The following is a 21,692-nucleotide window of genomic DNA, read 5'->3' on the forward strand; positions in this document are numbered from 1 at the left end:
CTCCACATCATATTCAACCCTTGAAAACTTTCATTACCTGATATGAAATTAACGACATTTTATGAATTACTCTTCGTTGACACTTAAGCTTGCAATTGGCCCATAATCTTGTCTTAACATAGAAGTAACTTGACCTAAACGTAGGTGTTGTCACATAACTTTATCATTTTATCAATAAAGCATTCAAGAAAAATCAGATAAAACAACAAAAACAATTATCTTACAACAATGCAAAATAATAATCATAAATGCATGCCTTTGGCATAGTATGTCCGTCTCTGTTCTAAATGTAAAATAATTTATGGCTGCCATAATTTTGTAAGGATCGATATTATTTGGAATATAAAAAGGTATGTTTATGCTTCATTCTAACACGACCAGCAAATAACCTATATACATTTAGAGCAAAATCTATCTCGGGTTATTCTGCAATATACCACTCGCGTGCAATGCCGTCATCGGATCCAGGTGCGTAGTACGGTCGTAAAAAGTAGTTACCACTTTTTTTCTAACATTTTTGATACTAAAATGTCGTGTTAGAATCGAAATAATAAGTTCCCAAGTGTGATTTATCGTAGAATAACCCGAGTTTTTCGTTTTTATGCGAAACAATATATCACTCAAGCCTACGGCTTTCGTGATATATTCTTACGCATAAGAACTCAAAACACGGGTTATTCTACGATAAACCACACTTAAGAACTAATTATTTCTTAAATAAAATTCATTGTATCTTCGGTGACGTTTTCAAATTATCATAGCGGAAATAGTTCAATACTGTGACATTGGCATTATTTTAATGCTTTATTAATAGTCTTCTTGAATGGCAAATGTATTTTTCTGAATTTCATATTGCGTAAGTATATGAATATACATGTTGTTGTATTTATAATGAGGAGACCAAAATAAATAAATGAATACACGCGAAATTTTCGAAGAAACACGCGATATCTAGATTTTATTTATTTCTTTATATTTCTGTCTTTGAACAACATCAAACGTGTTTTTAGTTGCAATTTAAATTTCATTAATTATTTAATGATAAAATTTTCACAATAGTACCATCTCACAAACTAACTGTATCACATCATATTGTTTAATTCAGCGTAGTTTACAAAACAGTTTTGACAAGTCTATTGTTTATAATATACCCGGCTCGTTACAATACAATTATAATGTGATATGGGCCGAGTATCTCAGTCAAAACATGTAACAATTTGGACGCTTTTTAGCAAAAATTAGTTTTTATTAATTACGTTGGACTAAGAATATACAAATGGAAAACATAAAGATAACAAATACTTGGATTCGCTCTCCATATGTGTTTATCACATGATCAAATGAGTTAAAAACATACCTATTTTTCCCATGTATCAAGAACTTTAATGTAAGTGTTTGATCGTAATGTGTATAATTTTCAGTGGTGGATGTGGACAAGTATTGGACCAAACAGACGGATGTATATGTATTTTCATCAATGGCATATAGACGATGGCGTGCATTGCATGTTAAGTGTGCAAAGAGAAATATTTATCAACATTCACATTATAACTGCATCAAAATACAGAGTAACGTTATATTCTAGTCATTTAGAATAGGTGTCGACCTGATCGCTTATAACTTAACACATTCACAATTGGAAATCAGAGAATATGAAATACCATGGAAATAGAAGCTAATACAAGTTGAAATTGTATAAGCATAGAATACAATGAAGTGTGATCTTTGATTTGCATTATGTCTGAAATCGTCAATGTATGTGAGGACAACAGGTGGACCTATAGGAGGTTTTGTGAGCTTTCCTATGGAATTAACATTTGCAGTGGAATCAAAAGTATGTCTATTCATTTCCTCGTATTCTTGTTAATCCAGATTACAGGACTTGGAATATTTTTGATATATACTCTGTATTATACAGATTCCGGTGTTTTAAGTGAAATAGCATGGAACTGAAATACAGTCGAAAGTAGTGCAGAAAGTATTGCAGGGACGAATATATCTGATTTCACTAGATATTCTAGTCTGCGAATTAATGAGTCACTGGGGAAATTTAATTATATACCTGAACAAAGAAAAACTTTATACGTGTGGAAAAGAGATGGTGCCGTTCCTGTAAAACCCTCCACATTACTGTTTGCTGGGAAAGAGAGGGCTCTCGTGAATGAGGACATCTGCACTAAATTAGAGAACCGGACAAAAAACAACATCACTTTAACTGTAAGTATACCCGGGGAAAGGGGTATGTCCTTACAGTGCTTTATTAAAGCACGGGTACTAGCCACAACTCTAGGAACTAGCCGTCATGCGCAATTAAAAATTATGTAGGACCTTATCTACAAAAAATTGATATGAATGTTAAATCAGATTTAAACTAAAACCAATGTACTTAATTTCTAGCTTGTCTGGGACACACTAGATTCTATTCTTGATTTTAGTGTCATGTACATACGTTTTATAGTTGCATGACGAAAAAAAAACAATGCTTCAGTATAAAGTATTAAATGTTGTTACTCTTTTGATTTTTAGATATATAGCGTGTTAATTTCGTTCTTTCTAGTTGGGAAAAGTTGCAAAATTATGAAAATACAGTTCAAACAAATATCTAAACACAAACTGAATGTTTCATGTTGCCATGGAAACAAAATGGCCGTTATCTTGGTGCAAGATTGAAATATTTATAATTTTCTTATTTCTTTGCCAATTTTGAAAAATTCTTTCACTGCCTACCTAGGATTCCGGGGAACTTTTCAGACGGAATTACAACTGAATGAAAGTTGCCTTTCCCACTAAAGGTTTGGTCATTATGGTTGATATTAAGGTATCATGATAAGATAACCAGCGTGGCATTTTCATATCAAACTGAACAGAACAGAAATTTTGTTCAAATTTGTGTTACGGTTTATATGTAAATGTCGTAAAAACATACAAATAGATGGCATGTGGAAGCAAATGAATGCCATATATAAAAGAGGGTATATATATAAATACAGGAATAAGAGATATTTTTACCCAGAGAAGACCAGATGCAGTATTTTTACGAATGAAAATGTAAGAGCTAGTGTTCATGAGAGATGTTACATGTAAAGCGGACATTTTTTGTTTTTATTTTAATGCTGTTGCAATGTTTTAAGTATTTTTTCATTTAATACAAATGCAGTTTCATATCAGTGACACATTATCCAATATTTTTCACGGTAAAATTATGAGATATATTCACTGTTGTAGAATAGGCTTTACAAGGTTGAACTATTATCGGTAGCTGTTCGGTTGATAACTGTTAGTTTAATCAGTTAAAAACATTGACGGAATATGAGGTTCTGTAGTATTTTGGTACTACCCCGGTGCATTGTTTAACCTTTAGCCTGCTAAATTTCTAAAATGGACTGTTCCATCATTCAATTTGGGCAGTACCATTATTATTTTAAGGGGTGTTCACTGAAAATTTACTGACTGAATAGCGAACAGTGCAGACCATGATGTGCAGGCTGATCTTGGTCTGCGCTCGTCGCAAAAGCAGAATCACTTGCCGCCAGCAGGCTAAAGGTTAACCTACATTGATTAGATATTCATTTGCGGTAAAATAATTATAGCGCCGGTGTTATGATATCAGATAGTTAAACATATTTAATTCTTGGTTTGTTTCTTTTATATGGCGTTTTTAAGGCACCAAAATATAAATATGTTGCCAGCACTTGAATATGCTGCGAATAGATCAGGGCAAATAATACATATGTCTAACATTACGGAATTTAAATAAATATATAATTATGCATATATTTACGCTATTTGCTAACACCTTATGTCCAGAAATGATTATTCAATGGGCACTGACTCTCACAAAATCTTAGAGCTATGCCAAGAATCAATTTTTTATTGTTTAAAAATGTAGCAATTTAAACCTCATTTTTGTTACAGGCAGATCCAGAGCGCATAGATTGCAAGGCGCTGCGAAGAGAAATGGACGAAATAAATGGGTACGTCTTCATGGACGAACTAGACATGCCAATCGCTTACAGTATTTTAGTGTATACAGATTACGAAATGATAGAGCTCTTATTACGTACAATTTACAAACGTCACAACACATACTGTATACATATTGACGCCAAGTCGCCGGAACCTTTCAGAAACCGTGTGTTGAAGCTTGCAAACTGTTTCGACAATGTGATGATAGCCACAAAACTAGTCAGCGTCTATTGGGGCCAGTTTTCCATACTGGAAGCTGAAATGTCATGTATGAAAGACCTTTTGAACAAGACAAAGACTTGGAAATATTTCATTAATTTGACTGGACAAGAATTTCCGCTAAGAACTAATTACGAAATTGCCAAAATACTAGGAGCACTTCGAGGTCACAACAACATGAGATGCAATAAAAACTTTGAGTAAGTTGTATAAGAATTAGTAAAAAATTGCCTCTTTTTTACCTAAAGTTTTCAAATTCACCTGTTTTATATTAATAAGCATTGGTATTTCGGACCAATATGTACAAACCAATACCTGATCATGAAACTTGTCCGGCATTCATTTTTTTTTTGTTGGGTTGAAAGTCGCACCGACACAATTATAGCTCATATGGCGACTTTACAGCTTTAATGATGGAGGAAGACCCCATGTACCCCTCCGTGCCTTATTTCGGGCACCTGGGTAGAACCACCGACCTTCCATAAGCCAGCTGGATGGCTTCCTTTCATGAAGAATTCAACGCCCCCAGTGAGGCTCGAGCCCACATCGGTGAGGGGCAAGTGATTCAAAGTCAGTGACCTTAACCACTCGGCCACAGAGGTCCGACAGGCTAAACGACATCTGTGAACCGATTAAACGTCAGCTTTGCAAAACTGATGCCAGGCCAACATTAATAGTCAAGTAATTGTGAAAGGCAATTTCCGTACATTCCTTATAATTATGTTTTGGCATCCTTTGACCACAAGGGAAAATATTTATTTTCATAGAATCTGGAGATTGCCGAAATCGCAGTCGGAAAATACGTAATTTGACGGAAAATGCACACTGTCGTTAAGGGTTCTGTAGCTTAAAGGGGAATATTTAATATTTGACAATGTTTGTTTTTGGAAAGAGTTTAAAGAAAAATATAAACTGGCAAAAATATTATGAAAATCGGACCACAAACAAATAAGATATAGCAATTTAAATGCACAGTGACCTCATCGTTCTTTCCTTATATAGGCATTACCATATATGGTATTTTATGGCAAAATAATGTTGAATATAATTAAACATTGAACTTAAGTTTAAGATACACACTTTTACACACAAATTAAGGTTCATATTATAATATGGCCTTCACTTAGTTGTTATTCACTGATTTACCATATATGGTAATGCCCATATAGGGAAAGAATGATTATGTCACTGTGCCCAAAATGGCTGCCATTTCATCACATAGATGGTATTCAAATGGCTATTTTGTTTGTAGTCCGATTTTGACACTTTTTTCGTCAATACAAACGTTTCGGTTAGTTCTTTCTTATAAGGAATTTTGCGAAATATTACATATTTCCCTTTAATGAACACAGTTTTCCACCAGCAATTCTAAAGCAGGTCAGGATAATAATTTTATGCAAGCTGATTGTTATAATGAACGTTAGAAAGCATGTTAAAAATGAAAAAAAAATGTATTCCGGGTATCGGAAGCATTATGCAGTCAACGTCGTATTAAATGTATACCTGAGGCAGACGACTGCTTAAGACAAGTTGTAATTAGAACAAAAGATCACTTTTGGAATTTTAGCTGACGGCTGCTTAAGGTAATTGGCTGCTTATGGCAAGTGGCTGCTTAACACAAACGTTATTTACAAACAACCAATTTAATAAGTTTTCAAACGGACAGCTGTCAGAGTAATCTGGCAACAAATTGTTTCTACTGAAACTTATTGATTTTCCGGTTTCTATTCTTCTTGTTCAGTTTTTGGTCACCTGTCCGTATTTCTATGTTTTCTATAACAACATTGCAAGTTTTCTGTATGGAACGGTTACTAGACATATAATCAACTGATTGAAAGCTAAAACTAGATTAACACTAGCAGAAGAATGACGTATATTTAGAAATGGAAAAGTGTAAATATTGATTTTTATACTAAATTGAAAATTTCTTGTTCAGCTGCGAACGGACTAATCTTTTTTTAAAGAAACAATATTCTACAAATAATCAATAGTTGTCCGGTAATTGATCGATACCTGTCTCAATTACAGACGTTACCGTTTACGTGGGTCGGGTCCGCCTCCGCACGGTTTGGAAGTTTACAAGAGCTCAACCCATGTCATACTTACTAGGAAATTCGTCGAATATTTACTGACCGACAAGATAGCACAGCGTGTTTTAATGTGGTCAAGAAAAATACTGATACCCGACGAGATGGTATTTCCAACACTGAACTGCAACAGAAAGCTTAAGGCACCAGGATCTTATGAAGGTAATTTTAGTCCGTGGACGCGTTGGAGCGCCCCCCTCCCCCCACGCCCTCATATAGTAGAAAGTATTTTAATCTATTGATTATCTCCCTGTATAAAGCATTGAAATTCGTGCTTTTCTAACTCTTAATTATGCATATATTAATACCTCTGTGCAACTGAAACTATGTGAGATCTCACGTGAATCAGGAACTTACATAAACTAAACTGCAGTCAGTGATGTAACCGTTGGCTGAACTATTTATCATTGATCAATCTTACATACAGCTTGACCTGTATGCATTCAGTTGTAATCAGAGGCTGGACCAATACTTTATCATTGATAATTCACCAGCATTGCTCATGAATGGGACTATTTGATGTTGCGCAGAAATTAAGAAGTTTTTAGGAATAGAATAAGCACTATCTGATTCCAGAAAATTAGTTAACCCGCCTCCCAAAAAAAATCTCCGAGCACTCGTCCATCCTCAAGACATTGGTGCAAACGAAAAGCAACTTAGCGGACATATGTTCCATTTTATAGTTGTTTGGCATGAAACCCATGCAGAAAGTCTAAATTTATTGTAAATTACCGTCAATTTAAAAGGCTGTATAATGCCATTCCAGACAGAAATATTCTTTTACTTTAGCAGTACAGAAGTACTGACTTAAAAGAGGGTCTCAACAAAAGTCCATTGTCATTTTCTTTAATAAAAGGCCTTGGAGACTTATAAATGTTTCCCTCTGCTCAGCTGCACTTCATGAATAATGTTTGGATAAGTATTCACTTACAAAGTAATACTTATCACTTACAGGTAATGTATAAACACGTGTCATGTTTATGTTGTGAAATAAAGGGCACCACCAAATATCCAACGTCTTTTTGCCGCCTAAAACGCACAAGATGTTTCTTTTTTTTTTCTGTAGTCCTGTACATTTTTTTCAAATCCTGACTGGAATCATTATATTCTTTATCTCCTCTGGCCAAGCACAAAAATAGCCGACGTTAAACTTATGTGACGCGATACCCGACGCGTTATCTTTTATATCTGACACGTAGATAAAGAGGAACAAGATAAAATGACATGACATGTATAGTTAAAGTTAGTTTATACTGATTTATTTTCGCTCACTCTTGAGTCCGCTGCCTTGAAAAACCAATTCTGATGGTATATTAAAGACCTGGCCGTGAATTTAGCGGAGCTCGGACCCGCGATCTATGGGTAGAGAGGTCGTCACCTTAACCACTAGGATATCTCTCTCATTTAATTGCTAGTATTAATTTATCAAGTGTTATGTAAAGTATGATCCACATTTTTTGACTGACAGAGTAACGGCTGACGGGCGGATAGACGAGGGCAAACCGTTAGCCCCTACAGGTGAAAGCATCGCTTGTTTCTGTACTATTTAAACACGCAGAAAATGTTTTACATAATTTTAATTGATTTCGCGAAATTTTTTATTATTTGATTAATTTTTGAAAAAAAATAACAATCATGTATTTTTTTCAGAATATCCAAGTTTGTACGATCATAACAAGAGCTTTGTTTCAAGATACAAAATATGGAGACCGGGAAACACCCAGTGCCACGGGAAAATCGTGCGGGGCATATGTATATTTGGGCCACGTGACGTTGAAAATTTACTGACGAGACATGAACTTTTCGCCAATAAATTTCACTTCAGTGAATTTCCCGAAGTGCCATTCTGTTTACGAAATATATTATTAAAAAGAACTATTTTAGAATATAAAGGGTATATGGATTTTAATGTATCATTTTATAACAATATACCTTACAAATGGTAACATATTATTCAAAATTACAATATGTTTTTGTTTGCAATTAAAATATTGTCTTCTTTTTATTCTATGCTATTTGTTTAAGTCGTCTTTTCAGAAGTACGCTCAAATATATATAAAAATACAAAATACAAAATGTACAGATTGAAGCTTGTGCAGTCTATATAATTATTCTTTGTAATTATTAAATTTAAGGTAATTATGCACGTTTGGTAAACCGGAAGTGATAGCGTAGCGTCATTTATCCGGAAAACGTGGGATAAAGCCTGGATTCGGCGTACGGAAATGAAAATCATTCTATGAATGAATGGCAACCCATGAGTAAATTTATTACAATGGAACTTTTACTGTCTATTTAAAGTTAAAATATGATATTAAAACATCTGACACGTTAAATAATTCAAAATAATGTCTTAAAAGTGTCTTTAAATGTGCATTTCACATTAATTATGGTCAAATATTTCAAAAATAAGCACACGGACATATGTATTTTATTTCACCATATTATAGACCATATGTTCGTTTACGACTGTCAGAAGTTTCATTAAAATCTGCATTGTAGAAAAAAATATATTTGCAAAAACGTTATGAAAGTTGTGATTTTGCCGTTGACCCCCTTTATGAAAAATTGCGTATGGTTCAATTTTTCAAATCAGTCTAGTGAAAAATCAAGCACACTATCATATCTTTTTTATTTGCTGAATTTTCTAAGTATATTCTGAAGTTTTGAAAAATCAGGGTTTAATCAAATTCTACATTGTAGAACAAAATTCGATCAAAATGTGCAGAACTACCTTAAACAAACTTATTCGGTATAAAAAAAGAAAATAAAGTTCGTTTCTGTCAAACAAACATTTATTAATATAAATTTACAAACGTGTAATTCTGAAAGTTTCAAAAAAATAACCAAAAGAATAGAAGAAAACGTATGGTCATACTTGGGCTTTATTGTTCAAGGTCAGATGAATGTATGACATTCGGTGAAAATGTCTCTCTTCCTTTGCAATATGATTTGCTGATTTGCCAAATAAAACTAAAACTGTAACTGATTATTACACAACGCTAGGTATGCCGTATTTTTTATGCACAAATAATCCCAAAAATCACAATCACGTGACGTTGGACTCTTAGTCTTTAGTTTACAGATAATACTATTTCTGTGACTGCTTTATATTGATCCAGACATTAATAAACAACTGAATGGTGGATAGAAATCACCTCTTCTCTATAGGAATTTCTACATTTTGTCATTGTTTTCTCTGTTTTACCAAAATTATCTTTGTATCATTTACAGTTACCATAACTACTTTCAAATCTTAGTTATGATAGCACTGAAAAGTAAAAGCAGTTTTTCTATTATATGAGGTAGGGGTATGACAGCTGATAAGTTTGATAATAAAATTTAATGGCAAAAATACTTACTTTTTTCTTTAAGATTCCAGACAAATAGAATTGAAAATGATTAGAAAAGTGTTTTCTATATTTTTTAATTCTTATAGTGATACTTTCACGTCGATTTCATTGGCAGACAGTACACATTTGTGATAAATTGTCTTTTTAATAACGTTACTTCTCATTGCTTTCGTGATATTTTCCTGATTTTCAAACACTTGTCTGACATATAAGACTTTTTCACTACCTGTAGGAGAGTATGAGATTATTTTGCTCGATAATATCAGGTAACAAAGCTCTATTGAAGTTAACAATGAAAAATATCCATTGAATTATGTTTTTATCACAAATTTAAAACAACTAGATATTGTTTCTGAAAAAAAAAGATAATATAAAATTCTTCAAAATGACGCTTATATAATAAATTCTTGACAAATGTCATTGACGAAAATTTTAAAATTTCTTTAAGACTGACTGAAACAAAGACCGCAAACATATAAAATCAGACCCGGTCTGATTGGGCTTTTTAGGTATGTTATGAAAGTTCAACATATCATTACTTACGTCCCCTAGAGCAGGCTTTAGTGGAACTATATTTTACAGAAACATTGAATTGGTAAATGGACAACATGACACAAAAGGACCAGAAATAAAAACAACACTTAAGTCAAATGGTAATCTCAGTAGTTCCATTCGCCCCCTAAACCAGAGGCTACACTTTTCCTTTGTGTTGATGTTTCCGAATCACCCTTCATTTTAATCGGATTCACACTTCGTGAAATCTTCTTCCGGTTTGTACTCGTGCGCATGTCACTGCTGGTTCCCTGTGCTTTCGATGTAAATTCTGTAGCCTCAGTTTCCGGTAAGACGTCTACTTCCCCAGGAAGTGTATATTTGGAGGGGTCTTTATCTCTGGCACGGACTGCTTCTGTAAGCCAGTACGTGTTCATCTCTCCTTTACCCTGCAAGTTATATGACCATATTATAACGGGAAGACATTTTGATGGGAACCATTATAGGACAGGGAACCAGATAAATGACCAAATCGACTTAATATTTCACTGAAAGTAAAGCTATATGTAACAGGATGTAATAGCAACTTACTAAATACTTCAGTGCAAGGTTTAATTGGTTGATCTTGACATCAATGTTGAAATTGTTCAACGGCAAAATTGCCATCTAAAAATGGTTTCCAAAGTCAGTCTTGCCACTTTTTGACAAGTGTTATAAATAATACTGAGTTTGATGGTCAGTCGACATTTTCAACTTTGTCTAGGTCAAGTTAAAAATATGCTCAGTGCCAATCCGATAGTTAGAGTTGTTTCAATGTCAGCATGATATCATTAATTTCTCATCCGTAAACATGGACATTTTTGCATTGTGATAACATCATGTTTTCATCATAACTTAAAGTATAATATCTCCTTGAAAGGTAAGAGAAGGTCAATGTATTCTTGTTTAAAATATATTTCACATGACCATCAAACAGGATATGTCTGATTCTTTTTATCGCAAATCCGTTTTTAAACCAAAATTATTTTCACCAAACATGTGAGTAATAAAGTTTTTATACGCCGCGAGATACAGGTCGATCCTCGCAAGTTTTACTATGTTATTATATTATATATATGCTTATATATTCTCTTATTGTATATTTACACATGACTTATTAAAGGCGCTGAAGTATTGAGGACCACCCTAACATTAACAGTGTAATGTAGTGTAATTTGCATGCAAGGAGCTTCTATACGAACTTTCCAGAACCTCGTTTTCACTTACATAACTAGATTTTATATTGAATTATATATCTGTGCCACCAGAAATGTTCGAACAGAATTCTTATAAAAATATTTTCATTTTTAGATGCTATTGACTGAGATAATTTCAGGTATTCAAAAAAAAAAACAACATTTTCTAATGCAGGTTATAAAATGTTAGAAAAATATTGTTTGATTTTCATTCATTCCATGCAAATGGCATTGATTTTGATCAAGATAGCATCGTCATACGAAGTGACGGTAATGATTCATGGCTTGTGGGGACAACAAATTGATAACACCTGTGTCAGTACTCTTTGAATACTGCTGAGACCTACCTTGACTTCAATTTTTCCTCTTGGTGACATGATGAAGATTCCCGTCTTGTTTAGGTTTCTGTAAGTTGATTCGCTGATATGGATCCTGTCCGCTGAAAGCGGAAATGTTATTTAAAGTTTAAACGGTTTAGTTTTTTATGCTTGACGTTCCATGATATGATTTATTATCTTTTTGCAAAAGTAAACACAAGTCATTTCGAAAAACACAACCCGTAATAGGACAATATTAACGCATAAGCATATAATTTATTCTGATATTTTGCCTAGGTAAATCCTTGACAATGACGCAAATGTGTACCACAAATCCTGTCATTGGAACTTTTATCTAGTTTGTACTGATATAGGAATAATTGACAGGTAATACTAATTATGTATACACATCGTACAGGCATGGCACATAGTGGAATAGAATCTATAGATTATTGTCAGTAGTGACAAAGAACTAACTGTATCACAAATTATTAGCAGATAAGTTAGAGAATTATCGTCATTTTCTTTTTTAGCACTGCTTGTTTCTTTTGTAGGCGGGGTGTAAGTTAAAAATATATTGAAAATATGAAAGAACTTACGTAACCCGTTTGATTTCATTCTTGATGCTGTATTGACCGTATCTCCAAACAAACAGTATCTCAACATCACTGTGCCCACAACACCAGCTGATACAGAACCTAGAAAACAGGTTTTAAGTGTTTTATGTCAATGCTGATATTATCCTGACTTTTTTTCCTTGTTCCAAACGCAAAACTGTAAGGCTTAGAGATTACGATATGTAGCCGATTTTGGTATATCGGGGTATCCATATTGTAGATGAATATGTCCTATAGTTGGCAGGTCTCTCCTCTAGAAAGACAATTCAATCAGGAGTAAAAGGCTGATAATTCAATTGAGAGCATACTTTAAATTTTTATCCGGTGGACTACTTTGCTTGGTTCATTTACTCATTTACACGTGTCTTACCTTCTACCTGTGAACAAATTCAGTTCAGAGCGCACATATATTATAATGCACATTATTACAGACGAGGTAGGGACTAATTATAAAGATTATTTCGCATGAACTGCGCAGAAACATTTGGATTAAGAGCGAAACATGATAATCAAGATGGTATATAACATAAAACGCTTTATGAAACGCTTTCCATGAAAGGGAATGAACTATCTTACTCACCATCAACTGAACAATGCTTACTGCTAAAGTTTTTCCCCATCCCTGTATTCCAACCATAGATAAATTCTTGCTTGCGGGAAACGCGAAGGAGTTTTACGTGTTAGGAAATAAAATTATATGTAATAGAGACTCGAGTTCATGCTAGCATATAAAAGTGACTATGATTGTAAAAAAATTGTAAAAATGCGTTTTGTAACAATGGTCCACTGATAGCTCTTTAATATGTGGTATTGAGCTTTGGGCTCTAGTCTTTCATCAGGCTTGTAACCGAATTATTCCGAATACACATTCTAATTCCATAACAAAACTAAAACGAGGTAATAGAATGGCTTACCAGTGCTTATGCCAATTAACAATTGCAATGGTTGTTTGGTGCTCACTGACAACAGCGTCTTGTACCTCACTGAAGAGACTACATCCAAGGCAAGGTATGCAATTTCCGACGCATGTCTGGAACCATTTCGGACTGGCACTCCTGGATAAAACAAAGAATACCGCATAAAGCAGCAATTTCCCTTCATCCTTACAATGTTGAGATTCACCTGGCGGGGATTAATTTTATTTACACTGTCCCGTGACTTTGGAACATGGTGGGGGTACCCCACTGTGTTCCTTTACTTGTTCGTTTTGTCCTTGTGTGTTTGCTTTGTATGTGAGTGTGTGTGTTTGCATTGTGCACATCTGCGTGCTGTGAGTTTTGTTTTGGGAAGCTGCGTTTTTGGAACGTGGCATTCCCTGTTTGATATTTATCCTTGTTCTTTTTAGCATTGTTAACACTGTAACATGCCTAATTATTAGATAAACGATGCATAGCACAACCGCTTTTCTTTGTTTGTTAAATATCAGTACACCTGTCTCATTTTGTTATTTAATGTCTGACATACAAAATGTTTGTTTTCTGTACCTTATAAAACCATAAGTGAGTTGCTTTCCATTGTAAAGAAACATTTTCTAATTTCTATTTAACAACACTTTAAACAACATTTTATCTGCATTATTTTTTAAAAAGTGGCTTCGTTGGCAACCTTATTGTAAGTCGATTTAAAACATCATTTTTGAGTTTTTTGAGTGAATGTTACAACTGTAATTGTTATATGGATAATACACGTACTAAGTACGAGCTCCGAATGAAGACTACGCCTTGTAAAGTTTGTTTCAGAGGGTTCCTGTACAATTATAACAAAATAATTCTTACCTCCTGTAATCTCTCAAAGATGATTTTAATATTAAGGCTGGTCAGGGTCCGAGGTTACAAAATCGAGACTGGAGACCAGCCTAAAATCTCCAAGGCATGACTACCAGATTGTAAGCACACATTTTAACTATAGTAAAGGAACCAGCATGGGAGCCATCTGTTCTAGTCGCGTAATGGCGGACATGTTTTTGGACACCAGTTTTTCACATGGCCACAGAGGTCTTAATTAAAGCTGGTTTCTGTTTAAATTTAATTGTGGACGTATTTTTGACATTTTAGTAGGAAAAATTGGAGAGGATGTTGTATCTGGTGAAGTGAAATTCAATTTTAGTATGAGTAGTACTTACAGGTCACAGCAGTGTGATTTTGATGTGATTTTACAATAAGCAAATGTGACAAGAGAAATCTCTCTTAGAAGATACATGACCCCTACTTTTCTCTTCATTTTATATCAGTTTTATCATAACTCTTTAAAATGAGGTAAGGATTTGTTCTCTGAAATGGGTCTAGCTATGTTTGGTAGCTCTTTAAAAAATGTCGGTTTTATATAGAATATATAGGGAAAACTATTTAATGGTGTGTGACCAATACTATTGCTGCATTCTGAGACTAGCTTTCAAACTCTAGGCGTAAAACCGAGAACCAAACCAGTCTAAAACTCCACCTCTAAGGTTGAAATGTGCGAATCCCTTTATTAATGGTGGTCAAATATCTTAAAAAACAAGCACACATACCTGTACATTTCATTTCACCATATATAGACCATAGGTTAATTTATAATCGCAAGAACTTTCATTAAAATCTACATGGTAGAAAAGAAAACTTTTCACAAAAATGTCATCAAAATTGTGATTTTCCCATAGACTCTCATTATGAAAACTTATGTGGGTAACAAATTTTTCAAATCAGCCCAGCAAAATTTCAGGCACTCGACCCTATCTTTTTATTTGCCTAATTTTCTATGTACATTCTGAATTATTGAAAAATCAGGGTTTAATCAAATTCTACTTTGTTGAAAGAATATTGATCCGAATGTGCAAAACTACCTTAATTAAGCTAAATTTAGAATTAATAGATGGGAAAATTCTAAAACTGGTTTCCAATCTCAGATTTTTAACTCAGGCCAAAGAACGATATCTTACCTGAAACAACCATATAGGTGTCATTGATTGTCTCCACTTTGTACACGTCGTACATTTCTATCTTGTTGTCTATAGACGAGTACAGAATGTTCAGTAGGTCGATTAATTCCATAGGCGAATACTCAATACTCAGTTGAATGAAGTCCACTACGCTGGTAAACATCACAGTACACGATTTGAAAAATTCGGATTCTACGGCACTCTTTCTTTTGAGTCGATCGGCAATTGGTCTTGGCAGCATTTGATACAACAGGGAATCTGTTTTGGATCTTTCCTTGTTCAGTTCGTCTGAGGCCTTCACAAGGATTTTGGAATATTCTTGCATGTTGCTAGTCAGTGCTTCAGAAAACGACATGATAAAAGGACATGCAATGATAACGAGAGCAGCCGTCACGCTGTAGATAATGATGTTTTCTGTGTAACCTTTGACCGTTGTATTAATACGCCCTATTACCCTTGATGCAACCGCTTCCTGAATCGAATATAAATAGTCCACCCGAAAAGTTGAATTGTCGAAGTAATCTTCCGCCTTTTCTGTAGACTTGTAATTCCCAGAGAAGTTGCTATTCTTTATCTCGTCCCTCAATATTCTTATTGATTTGGTGTAAGTAACTTGATCTGATCTTGAATCTATGAGCGGGTCCACTAGGTCTGAGTAGAAAGTAGCGCTTTTGTAGTTGTAGTTAAAACGAAATATCCTCCGGAAGTAGTTATCGTATAGATCTTGGTCGGGAAAATTTCCTTGAGCAAAAAACATTGCTCCATATGCTCTCTCTGCTCCTGTGTCTAACATACAACGTGTTATTTTCTGGAAAACCACAAGAGATTTCCAAATGTTTCCAAAACCGCTCTCTCGAATCCGTTCAATCATCCATTCCATAAAGAACTCGACAATTTCGCTGTAAAAGTTTATCTCGCCGTATACATCTGGTGAATTTGGATCGAGTTTATTCCTCCGAGAATTGATATGGTTAATGAGTTTTCTTTTAGAACGGAAGTACTGCTTTTCATGAACTGTAAATTCTAATGGCCAGTCCCACATGTCGGCAAAAGCTTTGTCTGTCTGGTCATACTCATCGATAAGGAAGGCCTTGGTACCCGGTCCGATCCTACTAATGTATAAAATGCTCATGTCTCGCTCCTTCTGGATGGTATATATTAGCCGACCCAATTTGATCGCCCTCAGCATCAAGGTTTGAGCCTATAATAAGACTAAGCGTAAGTGTTTATTCTACAGACCTGATTTGTTTAAGAAGTAATATATCTCATTTTGTGGTTTGTCGTTGAATAAATAACTGTTTGGAGTTCAAATGCGAAAGAATTATATCACGAGGGTGCAGCCGCCCGAGTGATAAAATAATACGCATCTGAACGACACAAAATGATTTTATTCAAGAGCAAATCACTAAATGAGATATATTATTTTGCTTCCAACATGTTATTAGGGGAAATTTACATTTTTGAAGATATTCAAAAAATTGTCGCCAGTTTTGTGTAGTTTTCTTTTCCAGCACGCCGCTGTGACGTTTTACGCCATGACATCATAATCGTGACGTACAAACAGTGTGTGTGTTGCATAAAAACACAGTTTCATTCTTCTTCATTCATAGGGAAATAAGGCGTGCCGTGTTGTTGCATAAAAACACAGTTTCATTCTTCTTTGTTCATATGGAAATAAAGCGTGCCGTGTTAGAATTTACTATTAAACAAGAAGACTGAAAATTGTATATTATTATGCAACACTTCATTTTTCGTACGTCACAATTATTACGTCATGTCGTCAAATGTCAAAGAGAAACCCACTTAAAACATGCAAATAGTTAGTGGATGACGTCAAGGATGTACATGATAATCATCGATAACTTGTTAGAATCGAAATGATATATCTGAAACCGTATTTAGCTTTGTTTGTCGCCAAATAACTGTATGAAGTGGAAACTCCACAGGTCGCTCGACACGACAAAAACGAAAATGTTACAGGCTCGGTTTGATTGAGCCTGTTCATGGATGGTAGTGGAAATGCATGCTACCGTCCACGCCCTCTAGCCCCATGTATAAACCATTTCTTAAACAACATCCAGCAATTTTCTTAACGACACCCAAAGCAGTGGCAAGGTCTCTCCTATTGGTATGACTATTCTCTATATTTTTGGAAGGATAACCATACTTACATGACATACCTATATAATCACCACAGTTAGTCTTTCTTTAAATATAATAGGAACTTTCTAATTGTCTCTTACATTTTAGAAAAGTCATACGTCTTTTTTGGACAGGAAATATCTACCCACTTTAATCAAAATTTGACAAGGAGTGAATATCTAACATAGATTAATGTGTTATGAATCTTGTTATTCATTATATGAACATGGTATTCAGTTTGCGAATTAACACAAAGACGAATGTGACTTGCTAGGAAGATGGATATTTTAAGTAGCCAGAAATGTGCGGAAGAAAAACAAACATATATCGGTGATAAGGTGGACTTAATTATGCCCCCATTGTGTGCTGTTAGGGTAAAGATTCACCTTTGTCTGTCTGCCTATCTGTCCGTCCATCCGTTTCAGAGGAAATTTGTATTGCACATATCTCTAGAATATTTTGACATTAAGTCATAAAACTTTATAGAAATATTATCCAACATTAGACATTTTATAACTGATGTTTTGTTTTAGCTCAACTGAGCACAGAGTGCTCAAGGTGAGAAATTGTGACCTCCCTATATCCATCCCTCGTCTATAACAATTTCAATGTTAACACCCGGAAACCATAAACTAGGTCACTAGGCCAAACAATAGAAAAAACCTTGATAACACTTTAGAGGCTCTTTTTCTATCTGATCAGTATGTGTCTCTTTGGATTCTTTCTTTTTATCGTTTTATGAATTAATTGCAACCTGCAAATTTATTACAATGGCATTTTTACTATCTTTTTAAAGTTAAAATATGATATTAAAACATCTGACACATAAAAAAAATTCAAAATAATGTCTTTAAATTAACGTGAAATGTGCGGTTCATATTAATCATGGTCAAATATCTCAAAAATAAGCACACAGACCTATACATTGTATTTCACCACATTACAAGTCATAATATTTAATTACAACGGTGAGAAGTTTCATTAAAATCTACATTGTAGTAAACATTCTATTCGCAAAAATGTTATGAAGTTTTTTTTTTTGTTTTTTTTTTATTATTTTTTACATATACAAAGTAATACACATATTTCAATATTCTACACACATTTTACTTGTTTTTGGATCCTAGGACTAGGTCAAGATTTAAACTACGTAATCTGATTTAACCCCTTTTTTGACCACAAATATACAAGTTTTAAACTTGATTTGAATTTCATAAAGACAAATATACTGATTAAATTACATACAGGTTAAGAAGGAAATATGGCCTCTAGGGTTTTAGTAAAGTTTTACTACAACTTGACCTGATTATGATCTCATAACCCAGTTTCCAACTTAACCAAGGCTTTATAGTGAACAGTTTTCAATGGCTTCCTATAATTTGACGCAGTGAGCTTTTAGTTACCCCATATGACTAAATTTTATTAAGACAAACATCGACCAAGTTTCATAATATGTGGATGTAGCCGCTAGTGTGTAAACTGAAAGTGTCGGACGACGATGGACCTTGAGCAATTGATGATCAGTTAAGCTAAAATCAAAGCGTCATTTGCAAAGCTCCTAATATTGAATAAGATATCTGTAAAGTTTCTAATTATTTCTTTGAAATATGTGTAACATACATTGTCTCAGACGGAGGGACGGACCGACAGACTTAGACAAATCTACATTACCATACAAAAACTACGGTGTTCCGTTAGGGCCAGCGCTTGCTCCCTGTGAACGCGAAGCGCGAAGGTACGACAGTACGATGGCGAAGCGCGACAGTACGATGGCGAAGCGCGATAGTATGATGGTGACAGTCCGTCATACTGTCGCGCTTCGCCATCGTACTGTCGCGCTTTACCATCGTAGTGTCGCTATTCGCCATCGCACTGTCGCGCTTCACCATCGTACTGTCGCGCTTCGCCATCGTACTGTCGCGCTTCGGCATCGCAGTGTCGCACTTCACCATCGCAGTGTCGCGCTTCGCCATCGTACTGTCGCGCTTCACCATCGTACTGTCGCGCTTCGCCATCGCACTGTCGTGCTTCACCATCGTAGTGTCACCATCGTACTGTCGCGCTTCGCCATCGTACTGTCGCGCTTCGCCGACTTTTCTATGTTTACTTAAGGGCCGACTTTAATGTATAGAATTGTACGGTCAGACGGAGGGACGTGCTTTGAATTTACTTACTAATAATCTTGTTTAACATAAATCTACATTTTTATCCAATACGTTTCTTCAATTAAAACTTTAGGGTCAGTGGTAAAAAGACAGGGTCGGTCGGGTAAACGGAAACAAACAACTGTATTCTAGACCTAATTAACACTTTTGCATAAAATGTACCCAAAAGCTTTATAAGCAAAATTTATACAACAGTGTATTTTTATTATTTTTAGCTGACAATATATACTTTTAACGTTTCCTGGCTTGAAATATATGAGCAAAACAATTAATTACATGTAAATACATTATCATTAATTTATTTTTCCACAGAGAGGTTTATTTTGAATACAATGTTATTTTGTTCATAAATAACGCTCGGTTGGGTGATATTCGTTTTTATTATCCCTCAAGTAAACATAGACCAACGGAACCTATTTTGGAATAGTACATTTCAAACAATATTAAGGTATGATATTTTTTAATATCATCATGCCAGATGATATTCATTTGAGTGACACTCTGCCGGAGAATTTTCTTTTGAATAACATCAGGTCTAGTGTTATTCATTTCAATAATACCCGTGCCGAAAAGCGTTCCAATTATTTGATCATTGGACAGAGTTGACAATACTATACAATACAGAGTTTAATTAAAGTCGGCCCGTAAGTAAACAGAGAAAAGATAGTGAAACGCGACAGTACGATGGCGAAGCGCGACAGTACGATGGTGACACTACGATGGTGAAGCGCGACAGTGCGATGGCGAAGCGCGACAGTACGATGGTGAAGCGCGACAGTGCGATGGCGAAGCGCGACAGTACGATGGCGAAGCGCGACAGTACGATGGTGACACTACGATGGTGAAGCGCGACAGTGCGATGGCGAAGCGCGACACAACGATGGTGAAGCGCGACAGTACGATGGCGAAGCGCGACAGTACGATGGCGAAGCGCGACAGTACGACGGACTGTCACCATCGTACTGTCGCGCTTCGCCATCGTACTGTCGCGCTTCGCCATCGCACTGTCGTGTTGTCACCATCGTACTGTCGCGCTTCGCCATCGTACTGCCGCGCTTCGCCATCGTACCGTCGTACCTTCGCGCTTCGCGTTCACAGGGAGCAAGCGCTGGCCCTAACGGAACACCGTAAAAACCCCAACCTTACCATCTGTTAAAGGTGCGTGTTTCGTACCCGCGCATAATATGTAATTAAATTATGTTGAAATGCTCCCTTGACTCGTCTTCGTCTAGACTGGCATCAGTCGTTAGAATCATTAAACGTAAAGCACTTGGCCATAAAATCAATCCTCTCTAATAGCACTTTCTGAACAAAAAAATTACAATACATGTATCCCTTACCTCTGTCTCTAACGATATAATAATCACCATTTCATTAGAGATCATTGCAAATGTGTTCATGAATGGGAGAGGTGTTATTTTCTGGTCCTTCGGGATCATTGATTTCAACTAATTTAAATTTGAAGATTGAATACTGCTTAAGCCTGTGCTAGGGGGCGTGGGCAGTGTTGCATTTTCCGTTACTGCTCATGAACAGACTCAATCAAACCGAGTCTGCAATTTTCACTGTTTGCATTGTTTTCGGTGCTTCCGAGGGATCTACTTTCCAGATTTTAATCAACTTTGCTGCAGTTGGAATAATGTCAGTAATTCGGTCGAAAATGTGCTTCCGTGGTGTAGTCGAAAGAAGTCCATAATAAATAGATCCTAATTTTCCCATTTTTTGCGCAAATTCGTGTAGAACGAGTGCTTTAATCACATTTTTTCACTGCTAGAATTCATTTTGCATGAAATGAGATTATTTTCATGTTTATACACCCAACATGGCAAGTTTTGCAGATCGAAACCGGAAGTAGGTGTTTATTGCGCGGACAAGAGTAAATATGCGCCATTTTTTGGGTAGCAGACCACAACTGACTGGAATTTCACTAGGAGCTATTCAACCCCCTATTTTCTTTTCATTTTTTCGTTAATTTATGATAGAACTTTCATAAAAATTATATTTAGGAAAAAGTGATGTTCTATAAAGATACGTAAAAACGACCTGAAGTTGTCGTTTTTTATATGAAACAAAGAAGGATTTGAATTACTGACCTTCAACCAGTTACAGTAATTTCCTGTAACTAGTTAATACTTGACCTGTATGTAAAAAAAAAAGTTTGCTCGTACCACCAAACAAATAT

The 21,692-nt window shown here is 35.2% G+C and overlaps 2 protein-coding genes across 2 annotated transcripts; one reads left to right on the forward strand and one right to left on the reverse strand.

Annotated features, from left to right (window-relative positions):
* Window positions 1–1,222: 1,222 nt before the first annotated feature.
* LOC123562903 (beta-1,3-galactosyl-O-glycosyl-glycoprotein beta-1,6-N-acetylglucosaminyltransferase-like) lies at window positions 1,223–9,477 on the forward strand. The gene is made up of 4 exons (XM_045355492.2): window positions 1,223–2,217; window positions 3,916–4,385; window positions 6,214–6,434; window positions 7,923–9,477. The coding sequence occupies exons 2-4, from the start codon at window positions 3,958–3,960 to the stop codon at window positions 8,216–8,218; spliced, it is 945 nt and encodes a 314-aa protein (XP_045211427.2). The 5' UTR covers window positions 1,223–2,217; window positions 3,916–3,957; the 3' UTR covers window positions 8,219–9,477.
* Window positions 9,437–16,398, reverse strand: LOC123530161 (adenylate cyclase, germination specific-like). The gene is made up of 5 exons (XM_045310928.2): window positions 15,204–16,398; window positions 13,201–13,341; window positions 12,269–12,367; window positions 11,700–11,791; window positions 9,437–10,566 (listed from the first exon to the last, which is right to left on the reverse strand). The coding sequence occupies exons 1-5, from the start codon at window positions 16,390–16,392 to the stop codon at window positions 10,285–10,287; spliced, it is 1,803 nt and encodes a 600-aa protein (XP_045166863.2). The 5' UTR covers window positions 16,393–16,398; the 3' UTR covers window positions 9,437–10,284.
* Between the last annotated feature and the right edge of the window lie 5,294 nt (window positions 16,399–21,692).

This window comes from Mercenaria mercenaria, chromosome 15, assembly GCF_021730395.1.
Source record: "Mercenaria mercenaria strain notata chromosome 15, MADL_Memer_1, whole genome shotgun sequence".
NCBI lineage: Eukaryota > Metazoa > Mollusca > Bivalvia > Venerida > Veneridae > Mercenaria > Mercenaria mercenaria.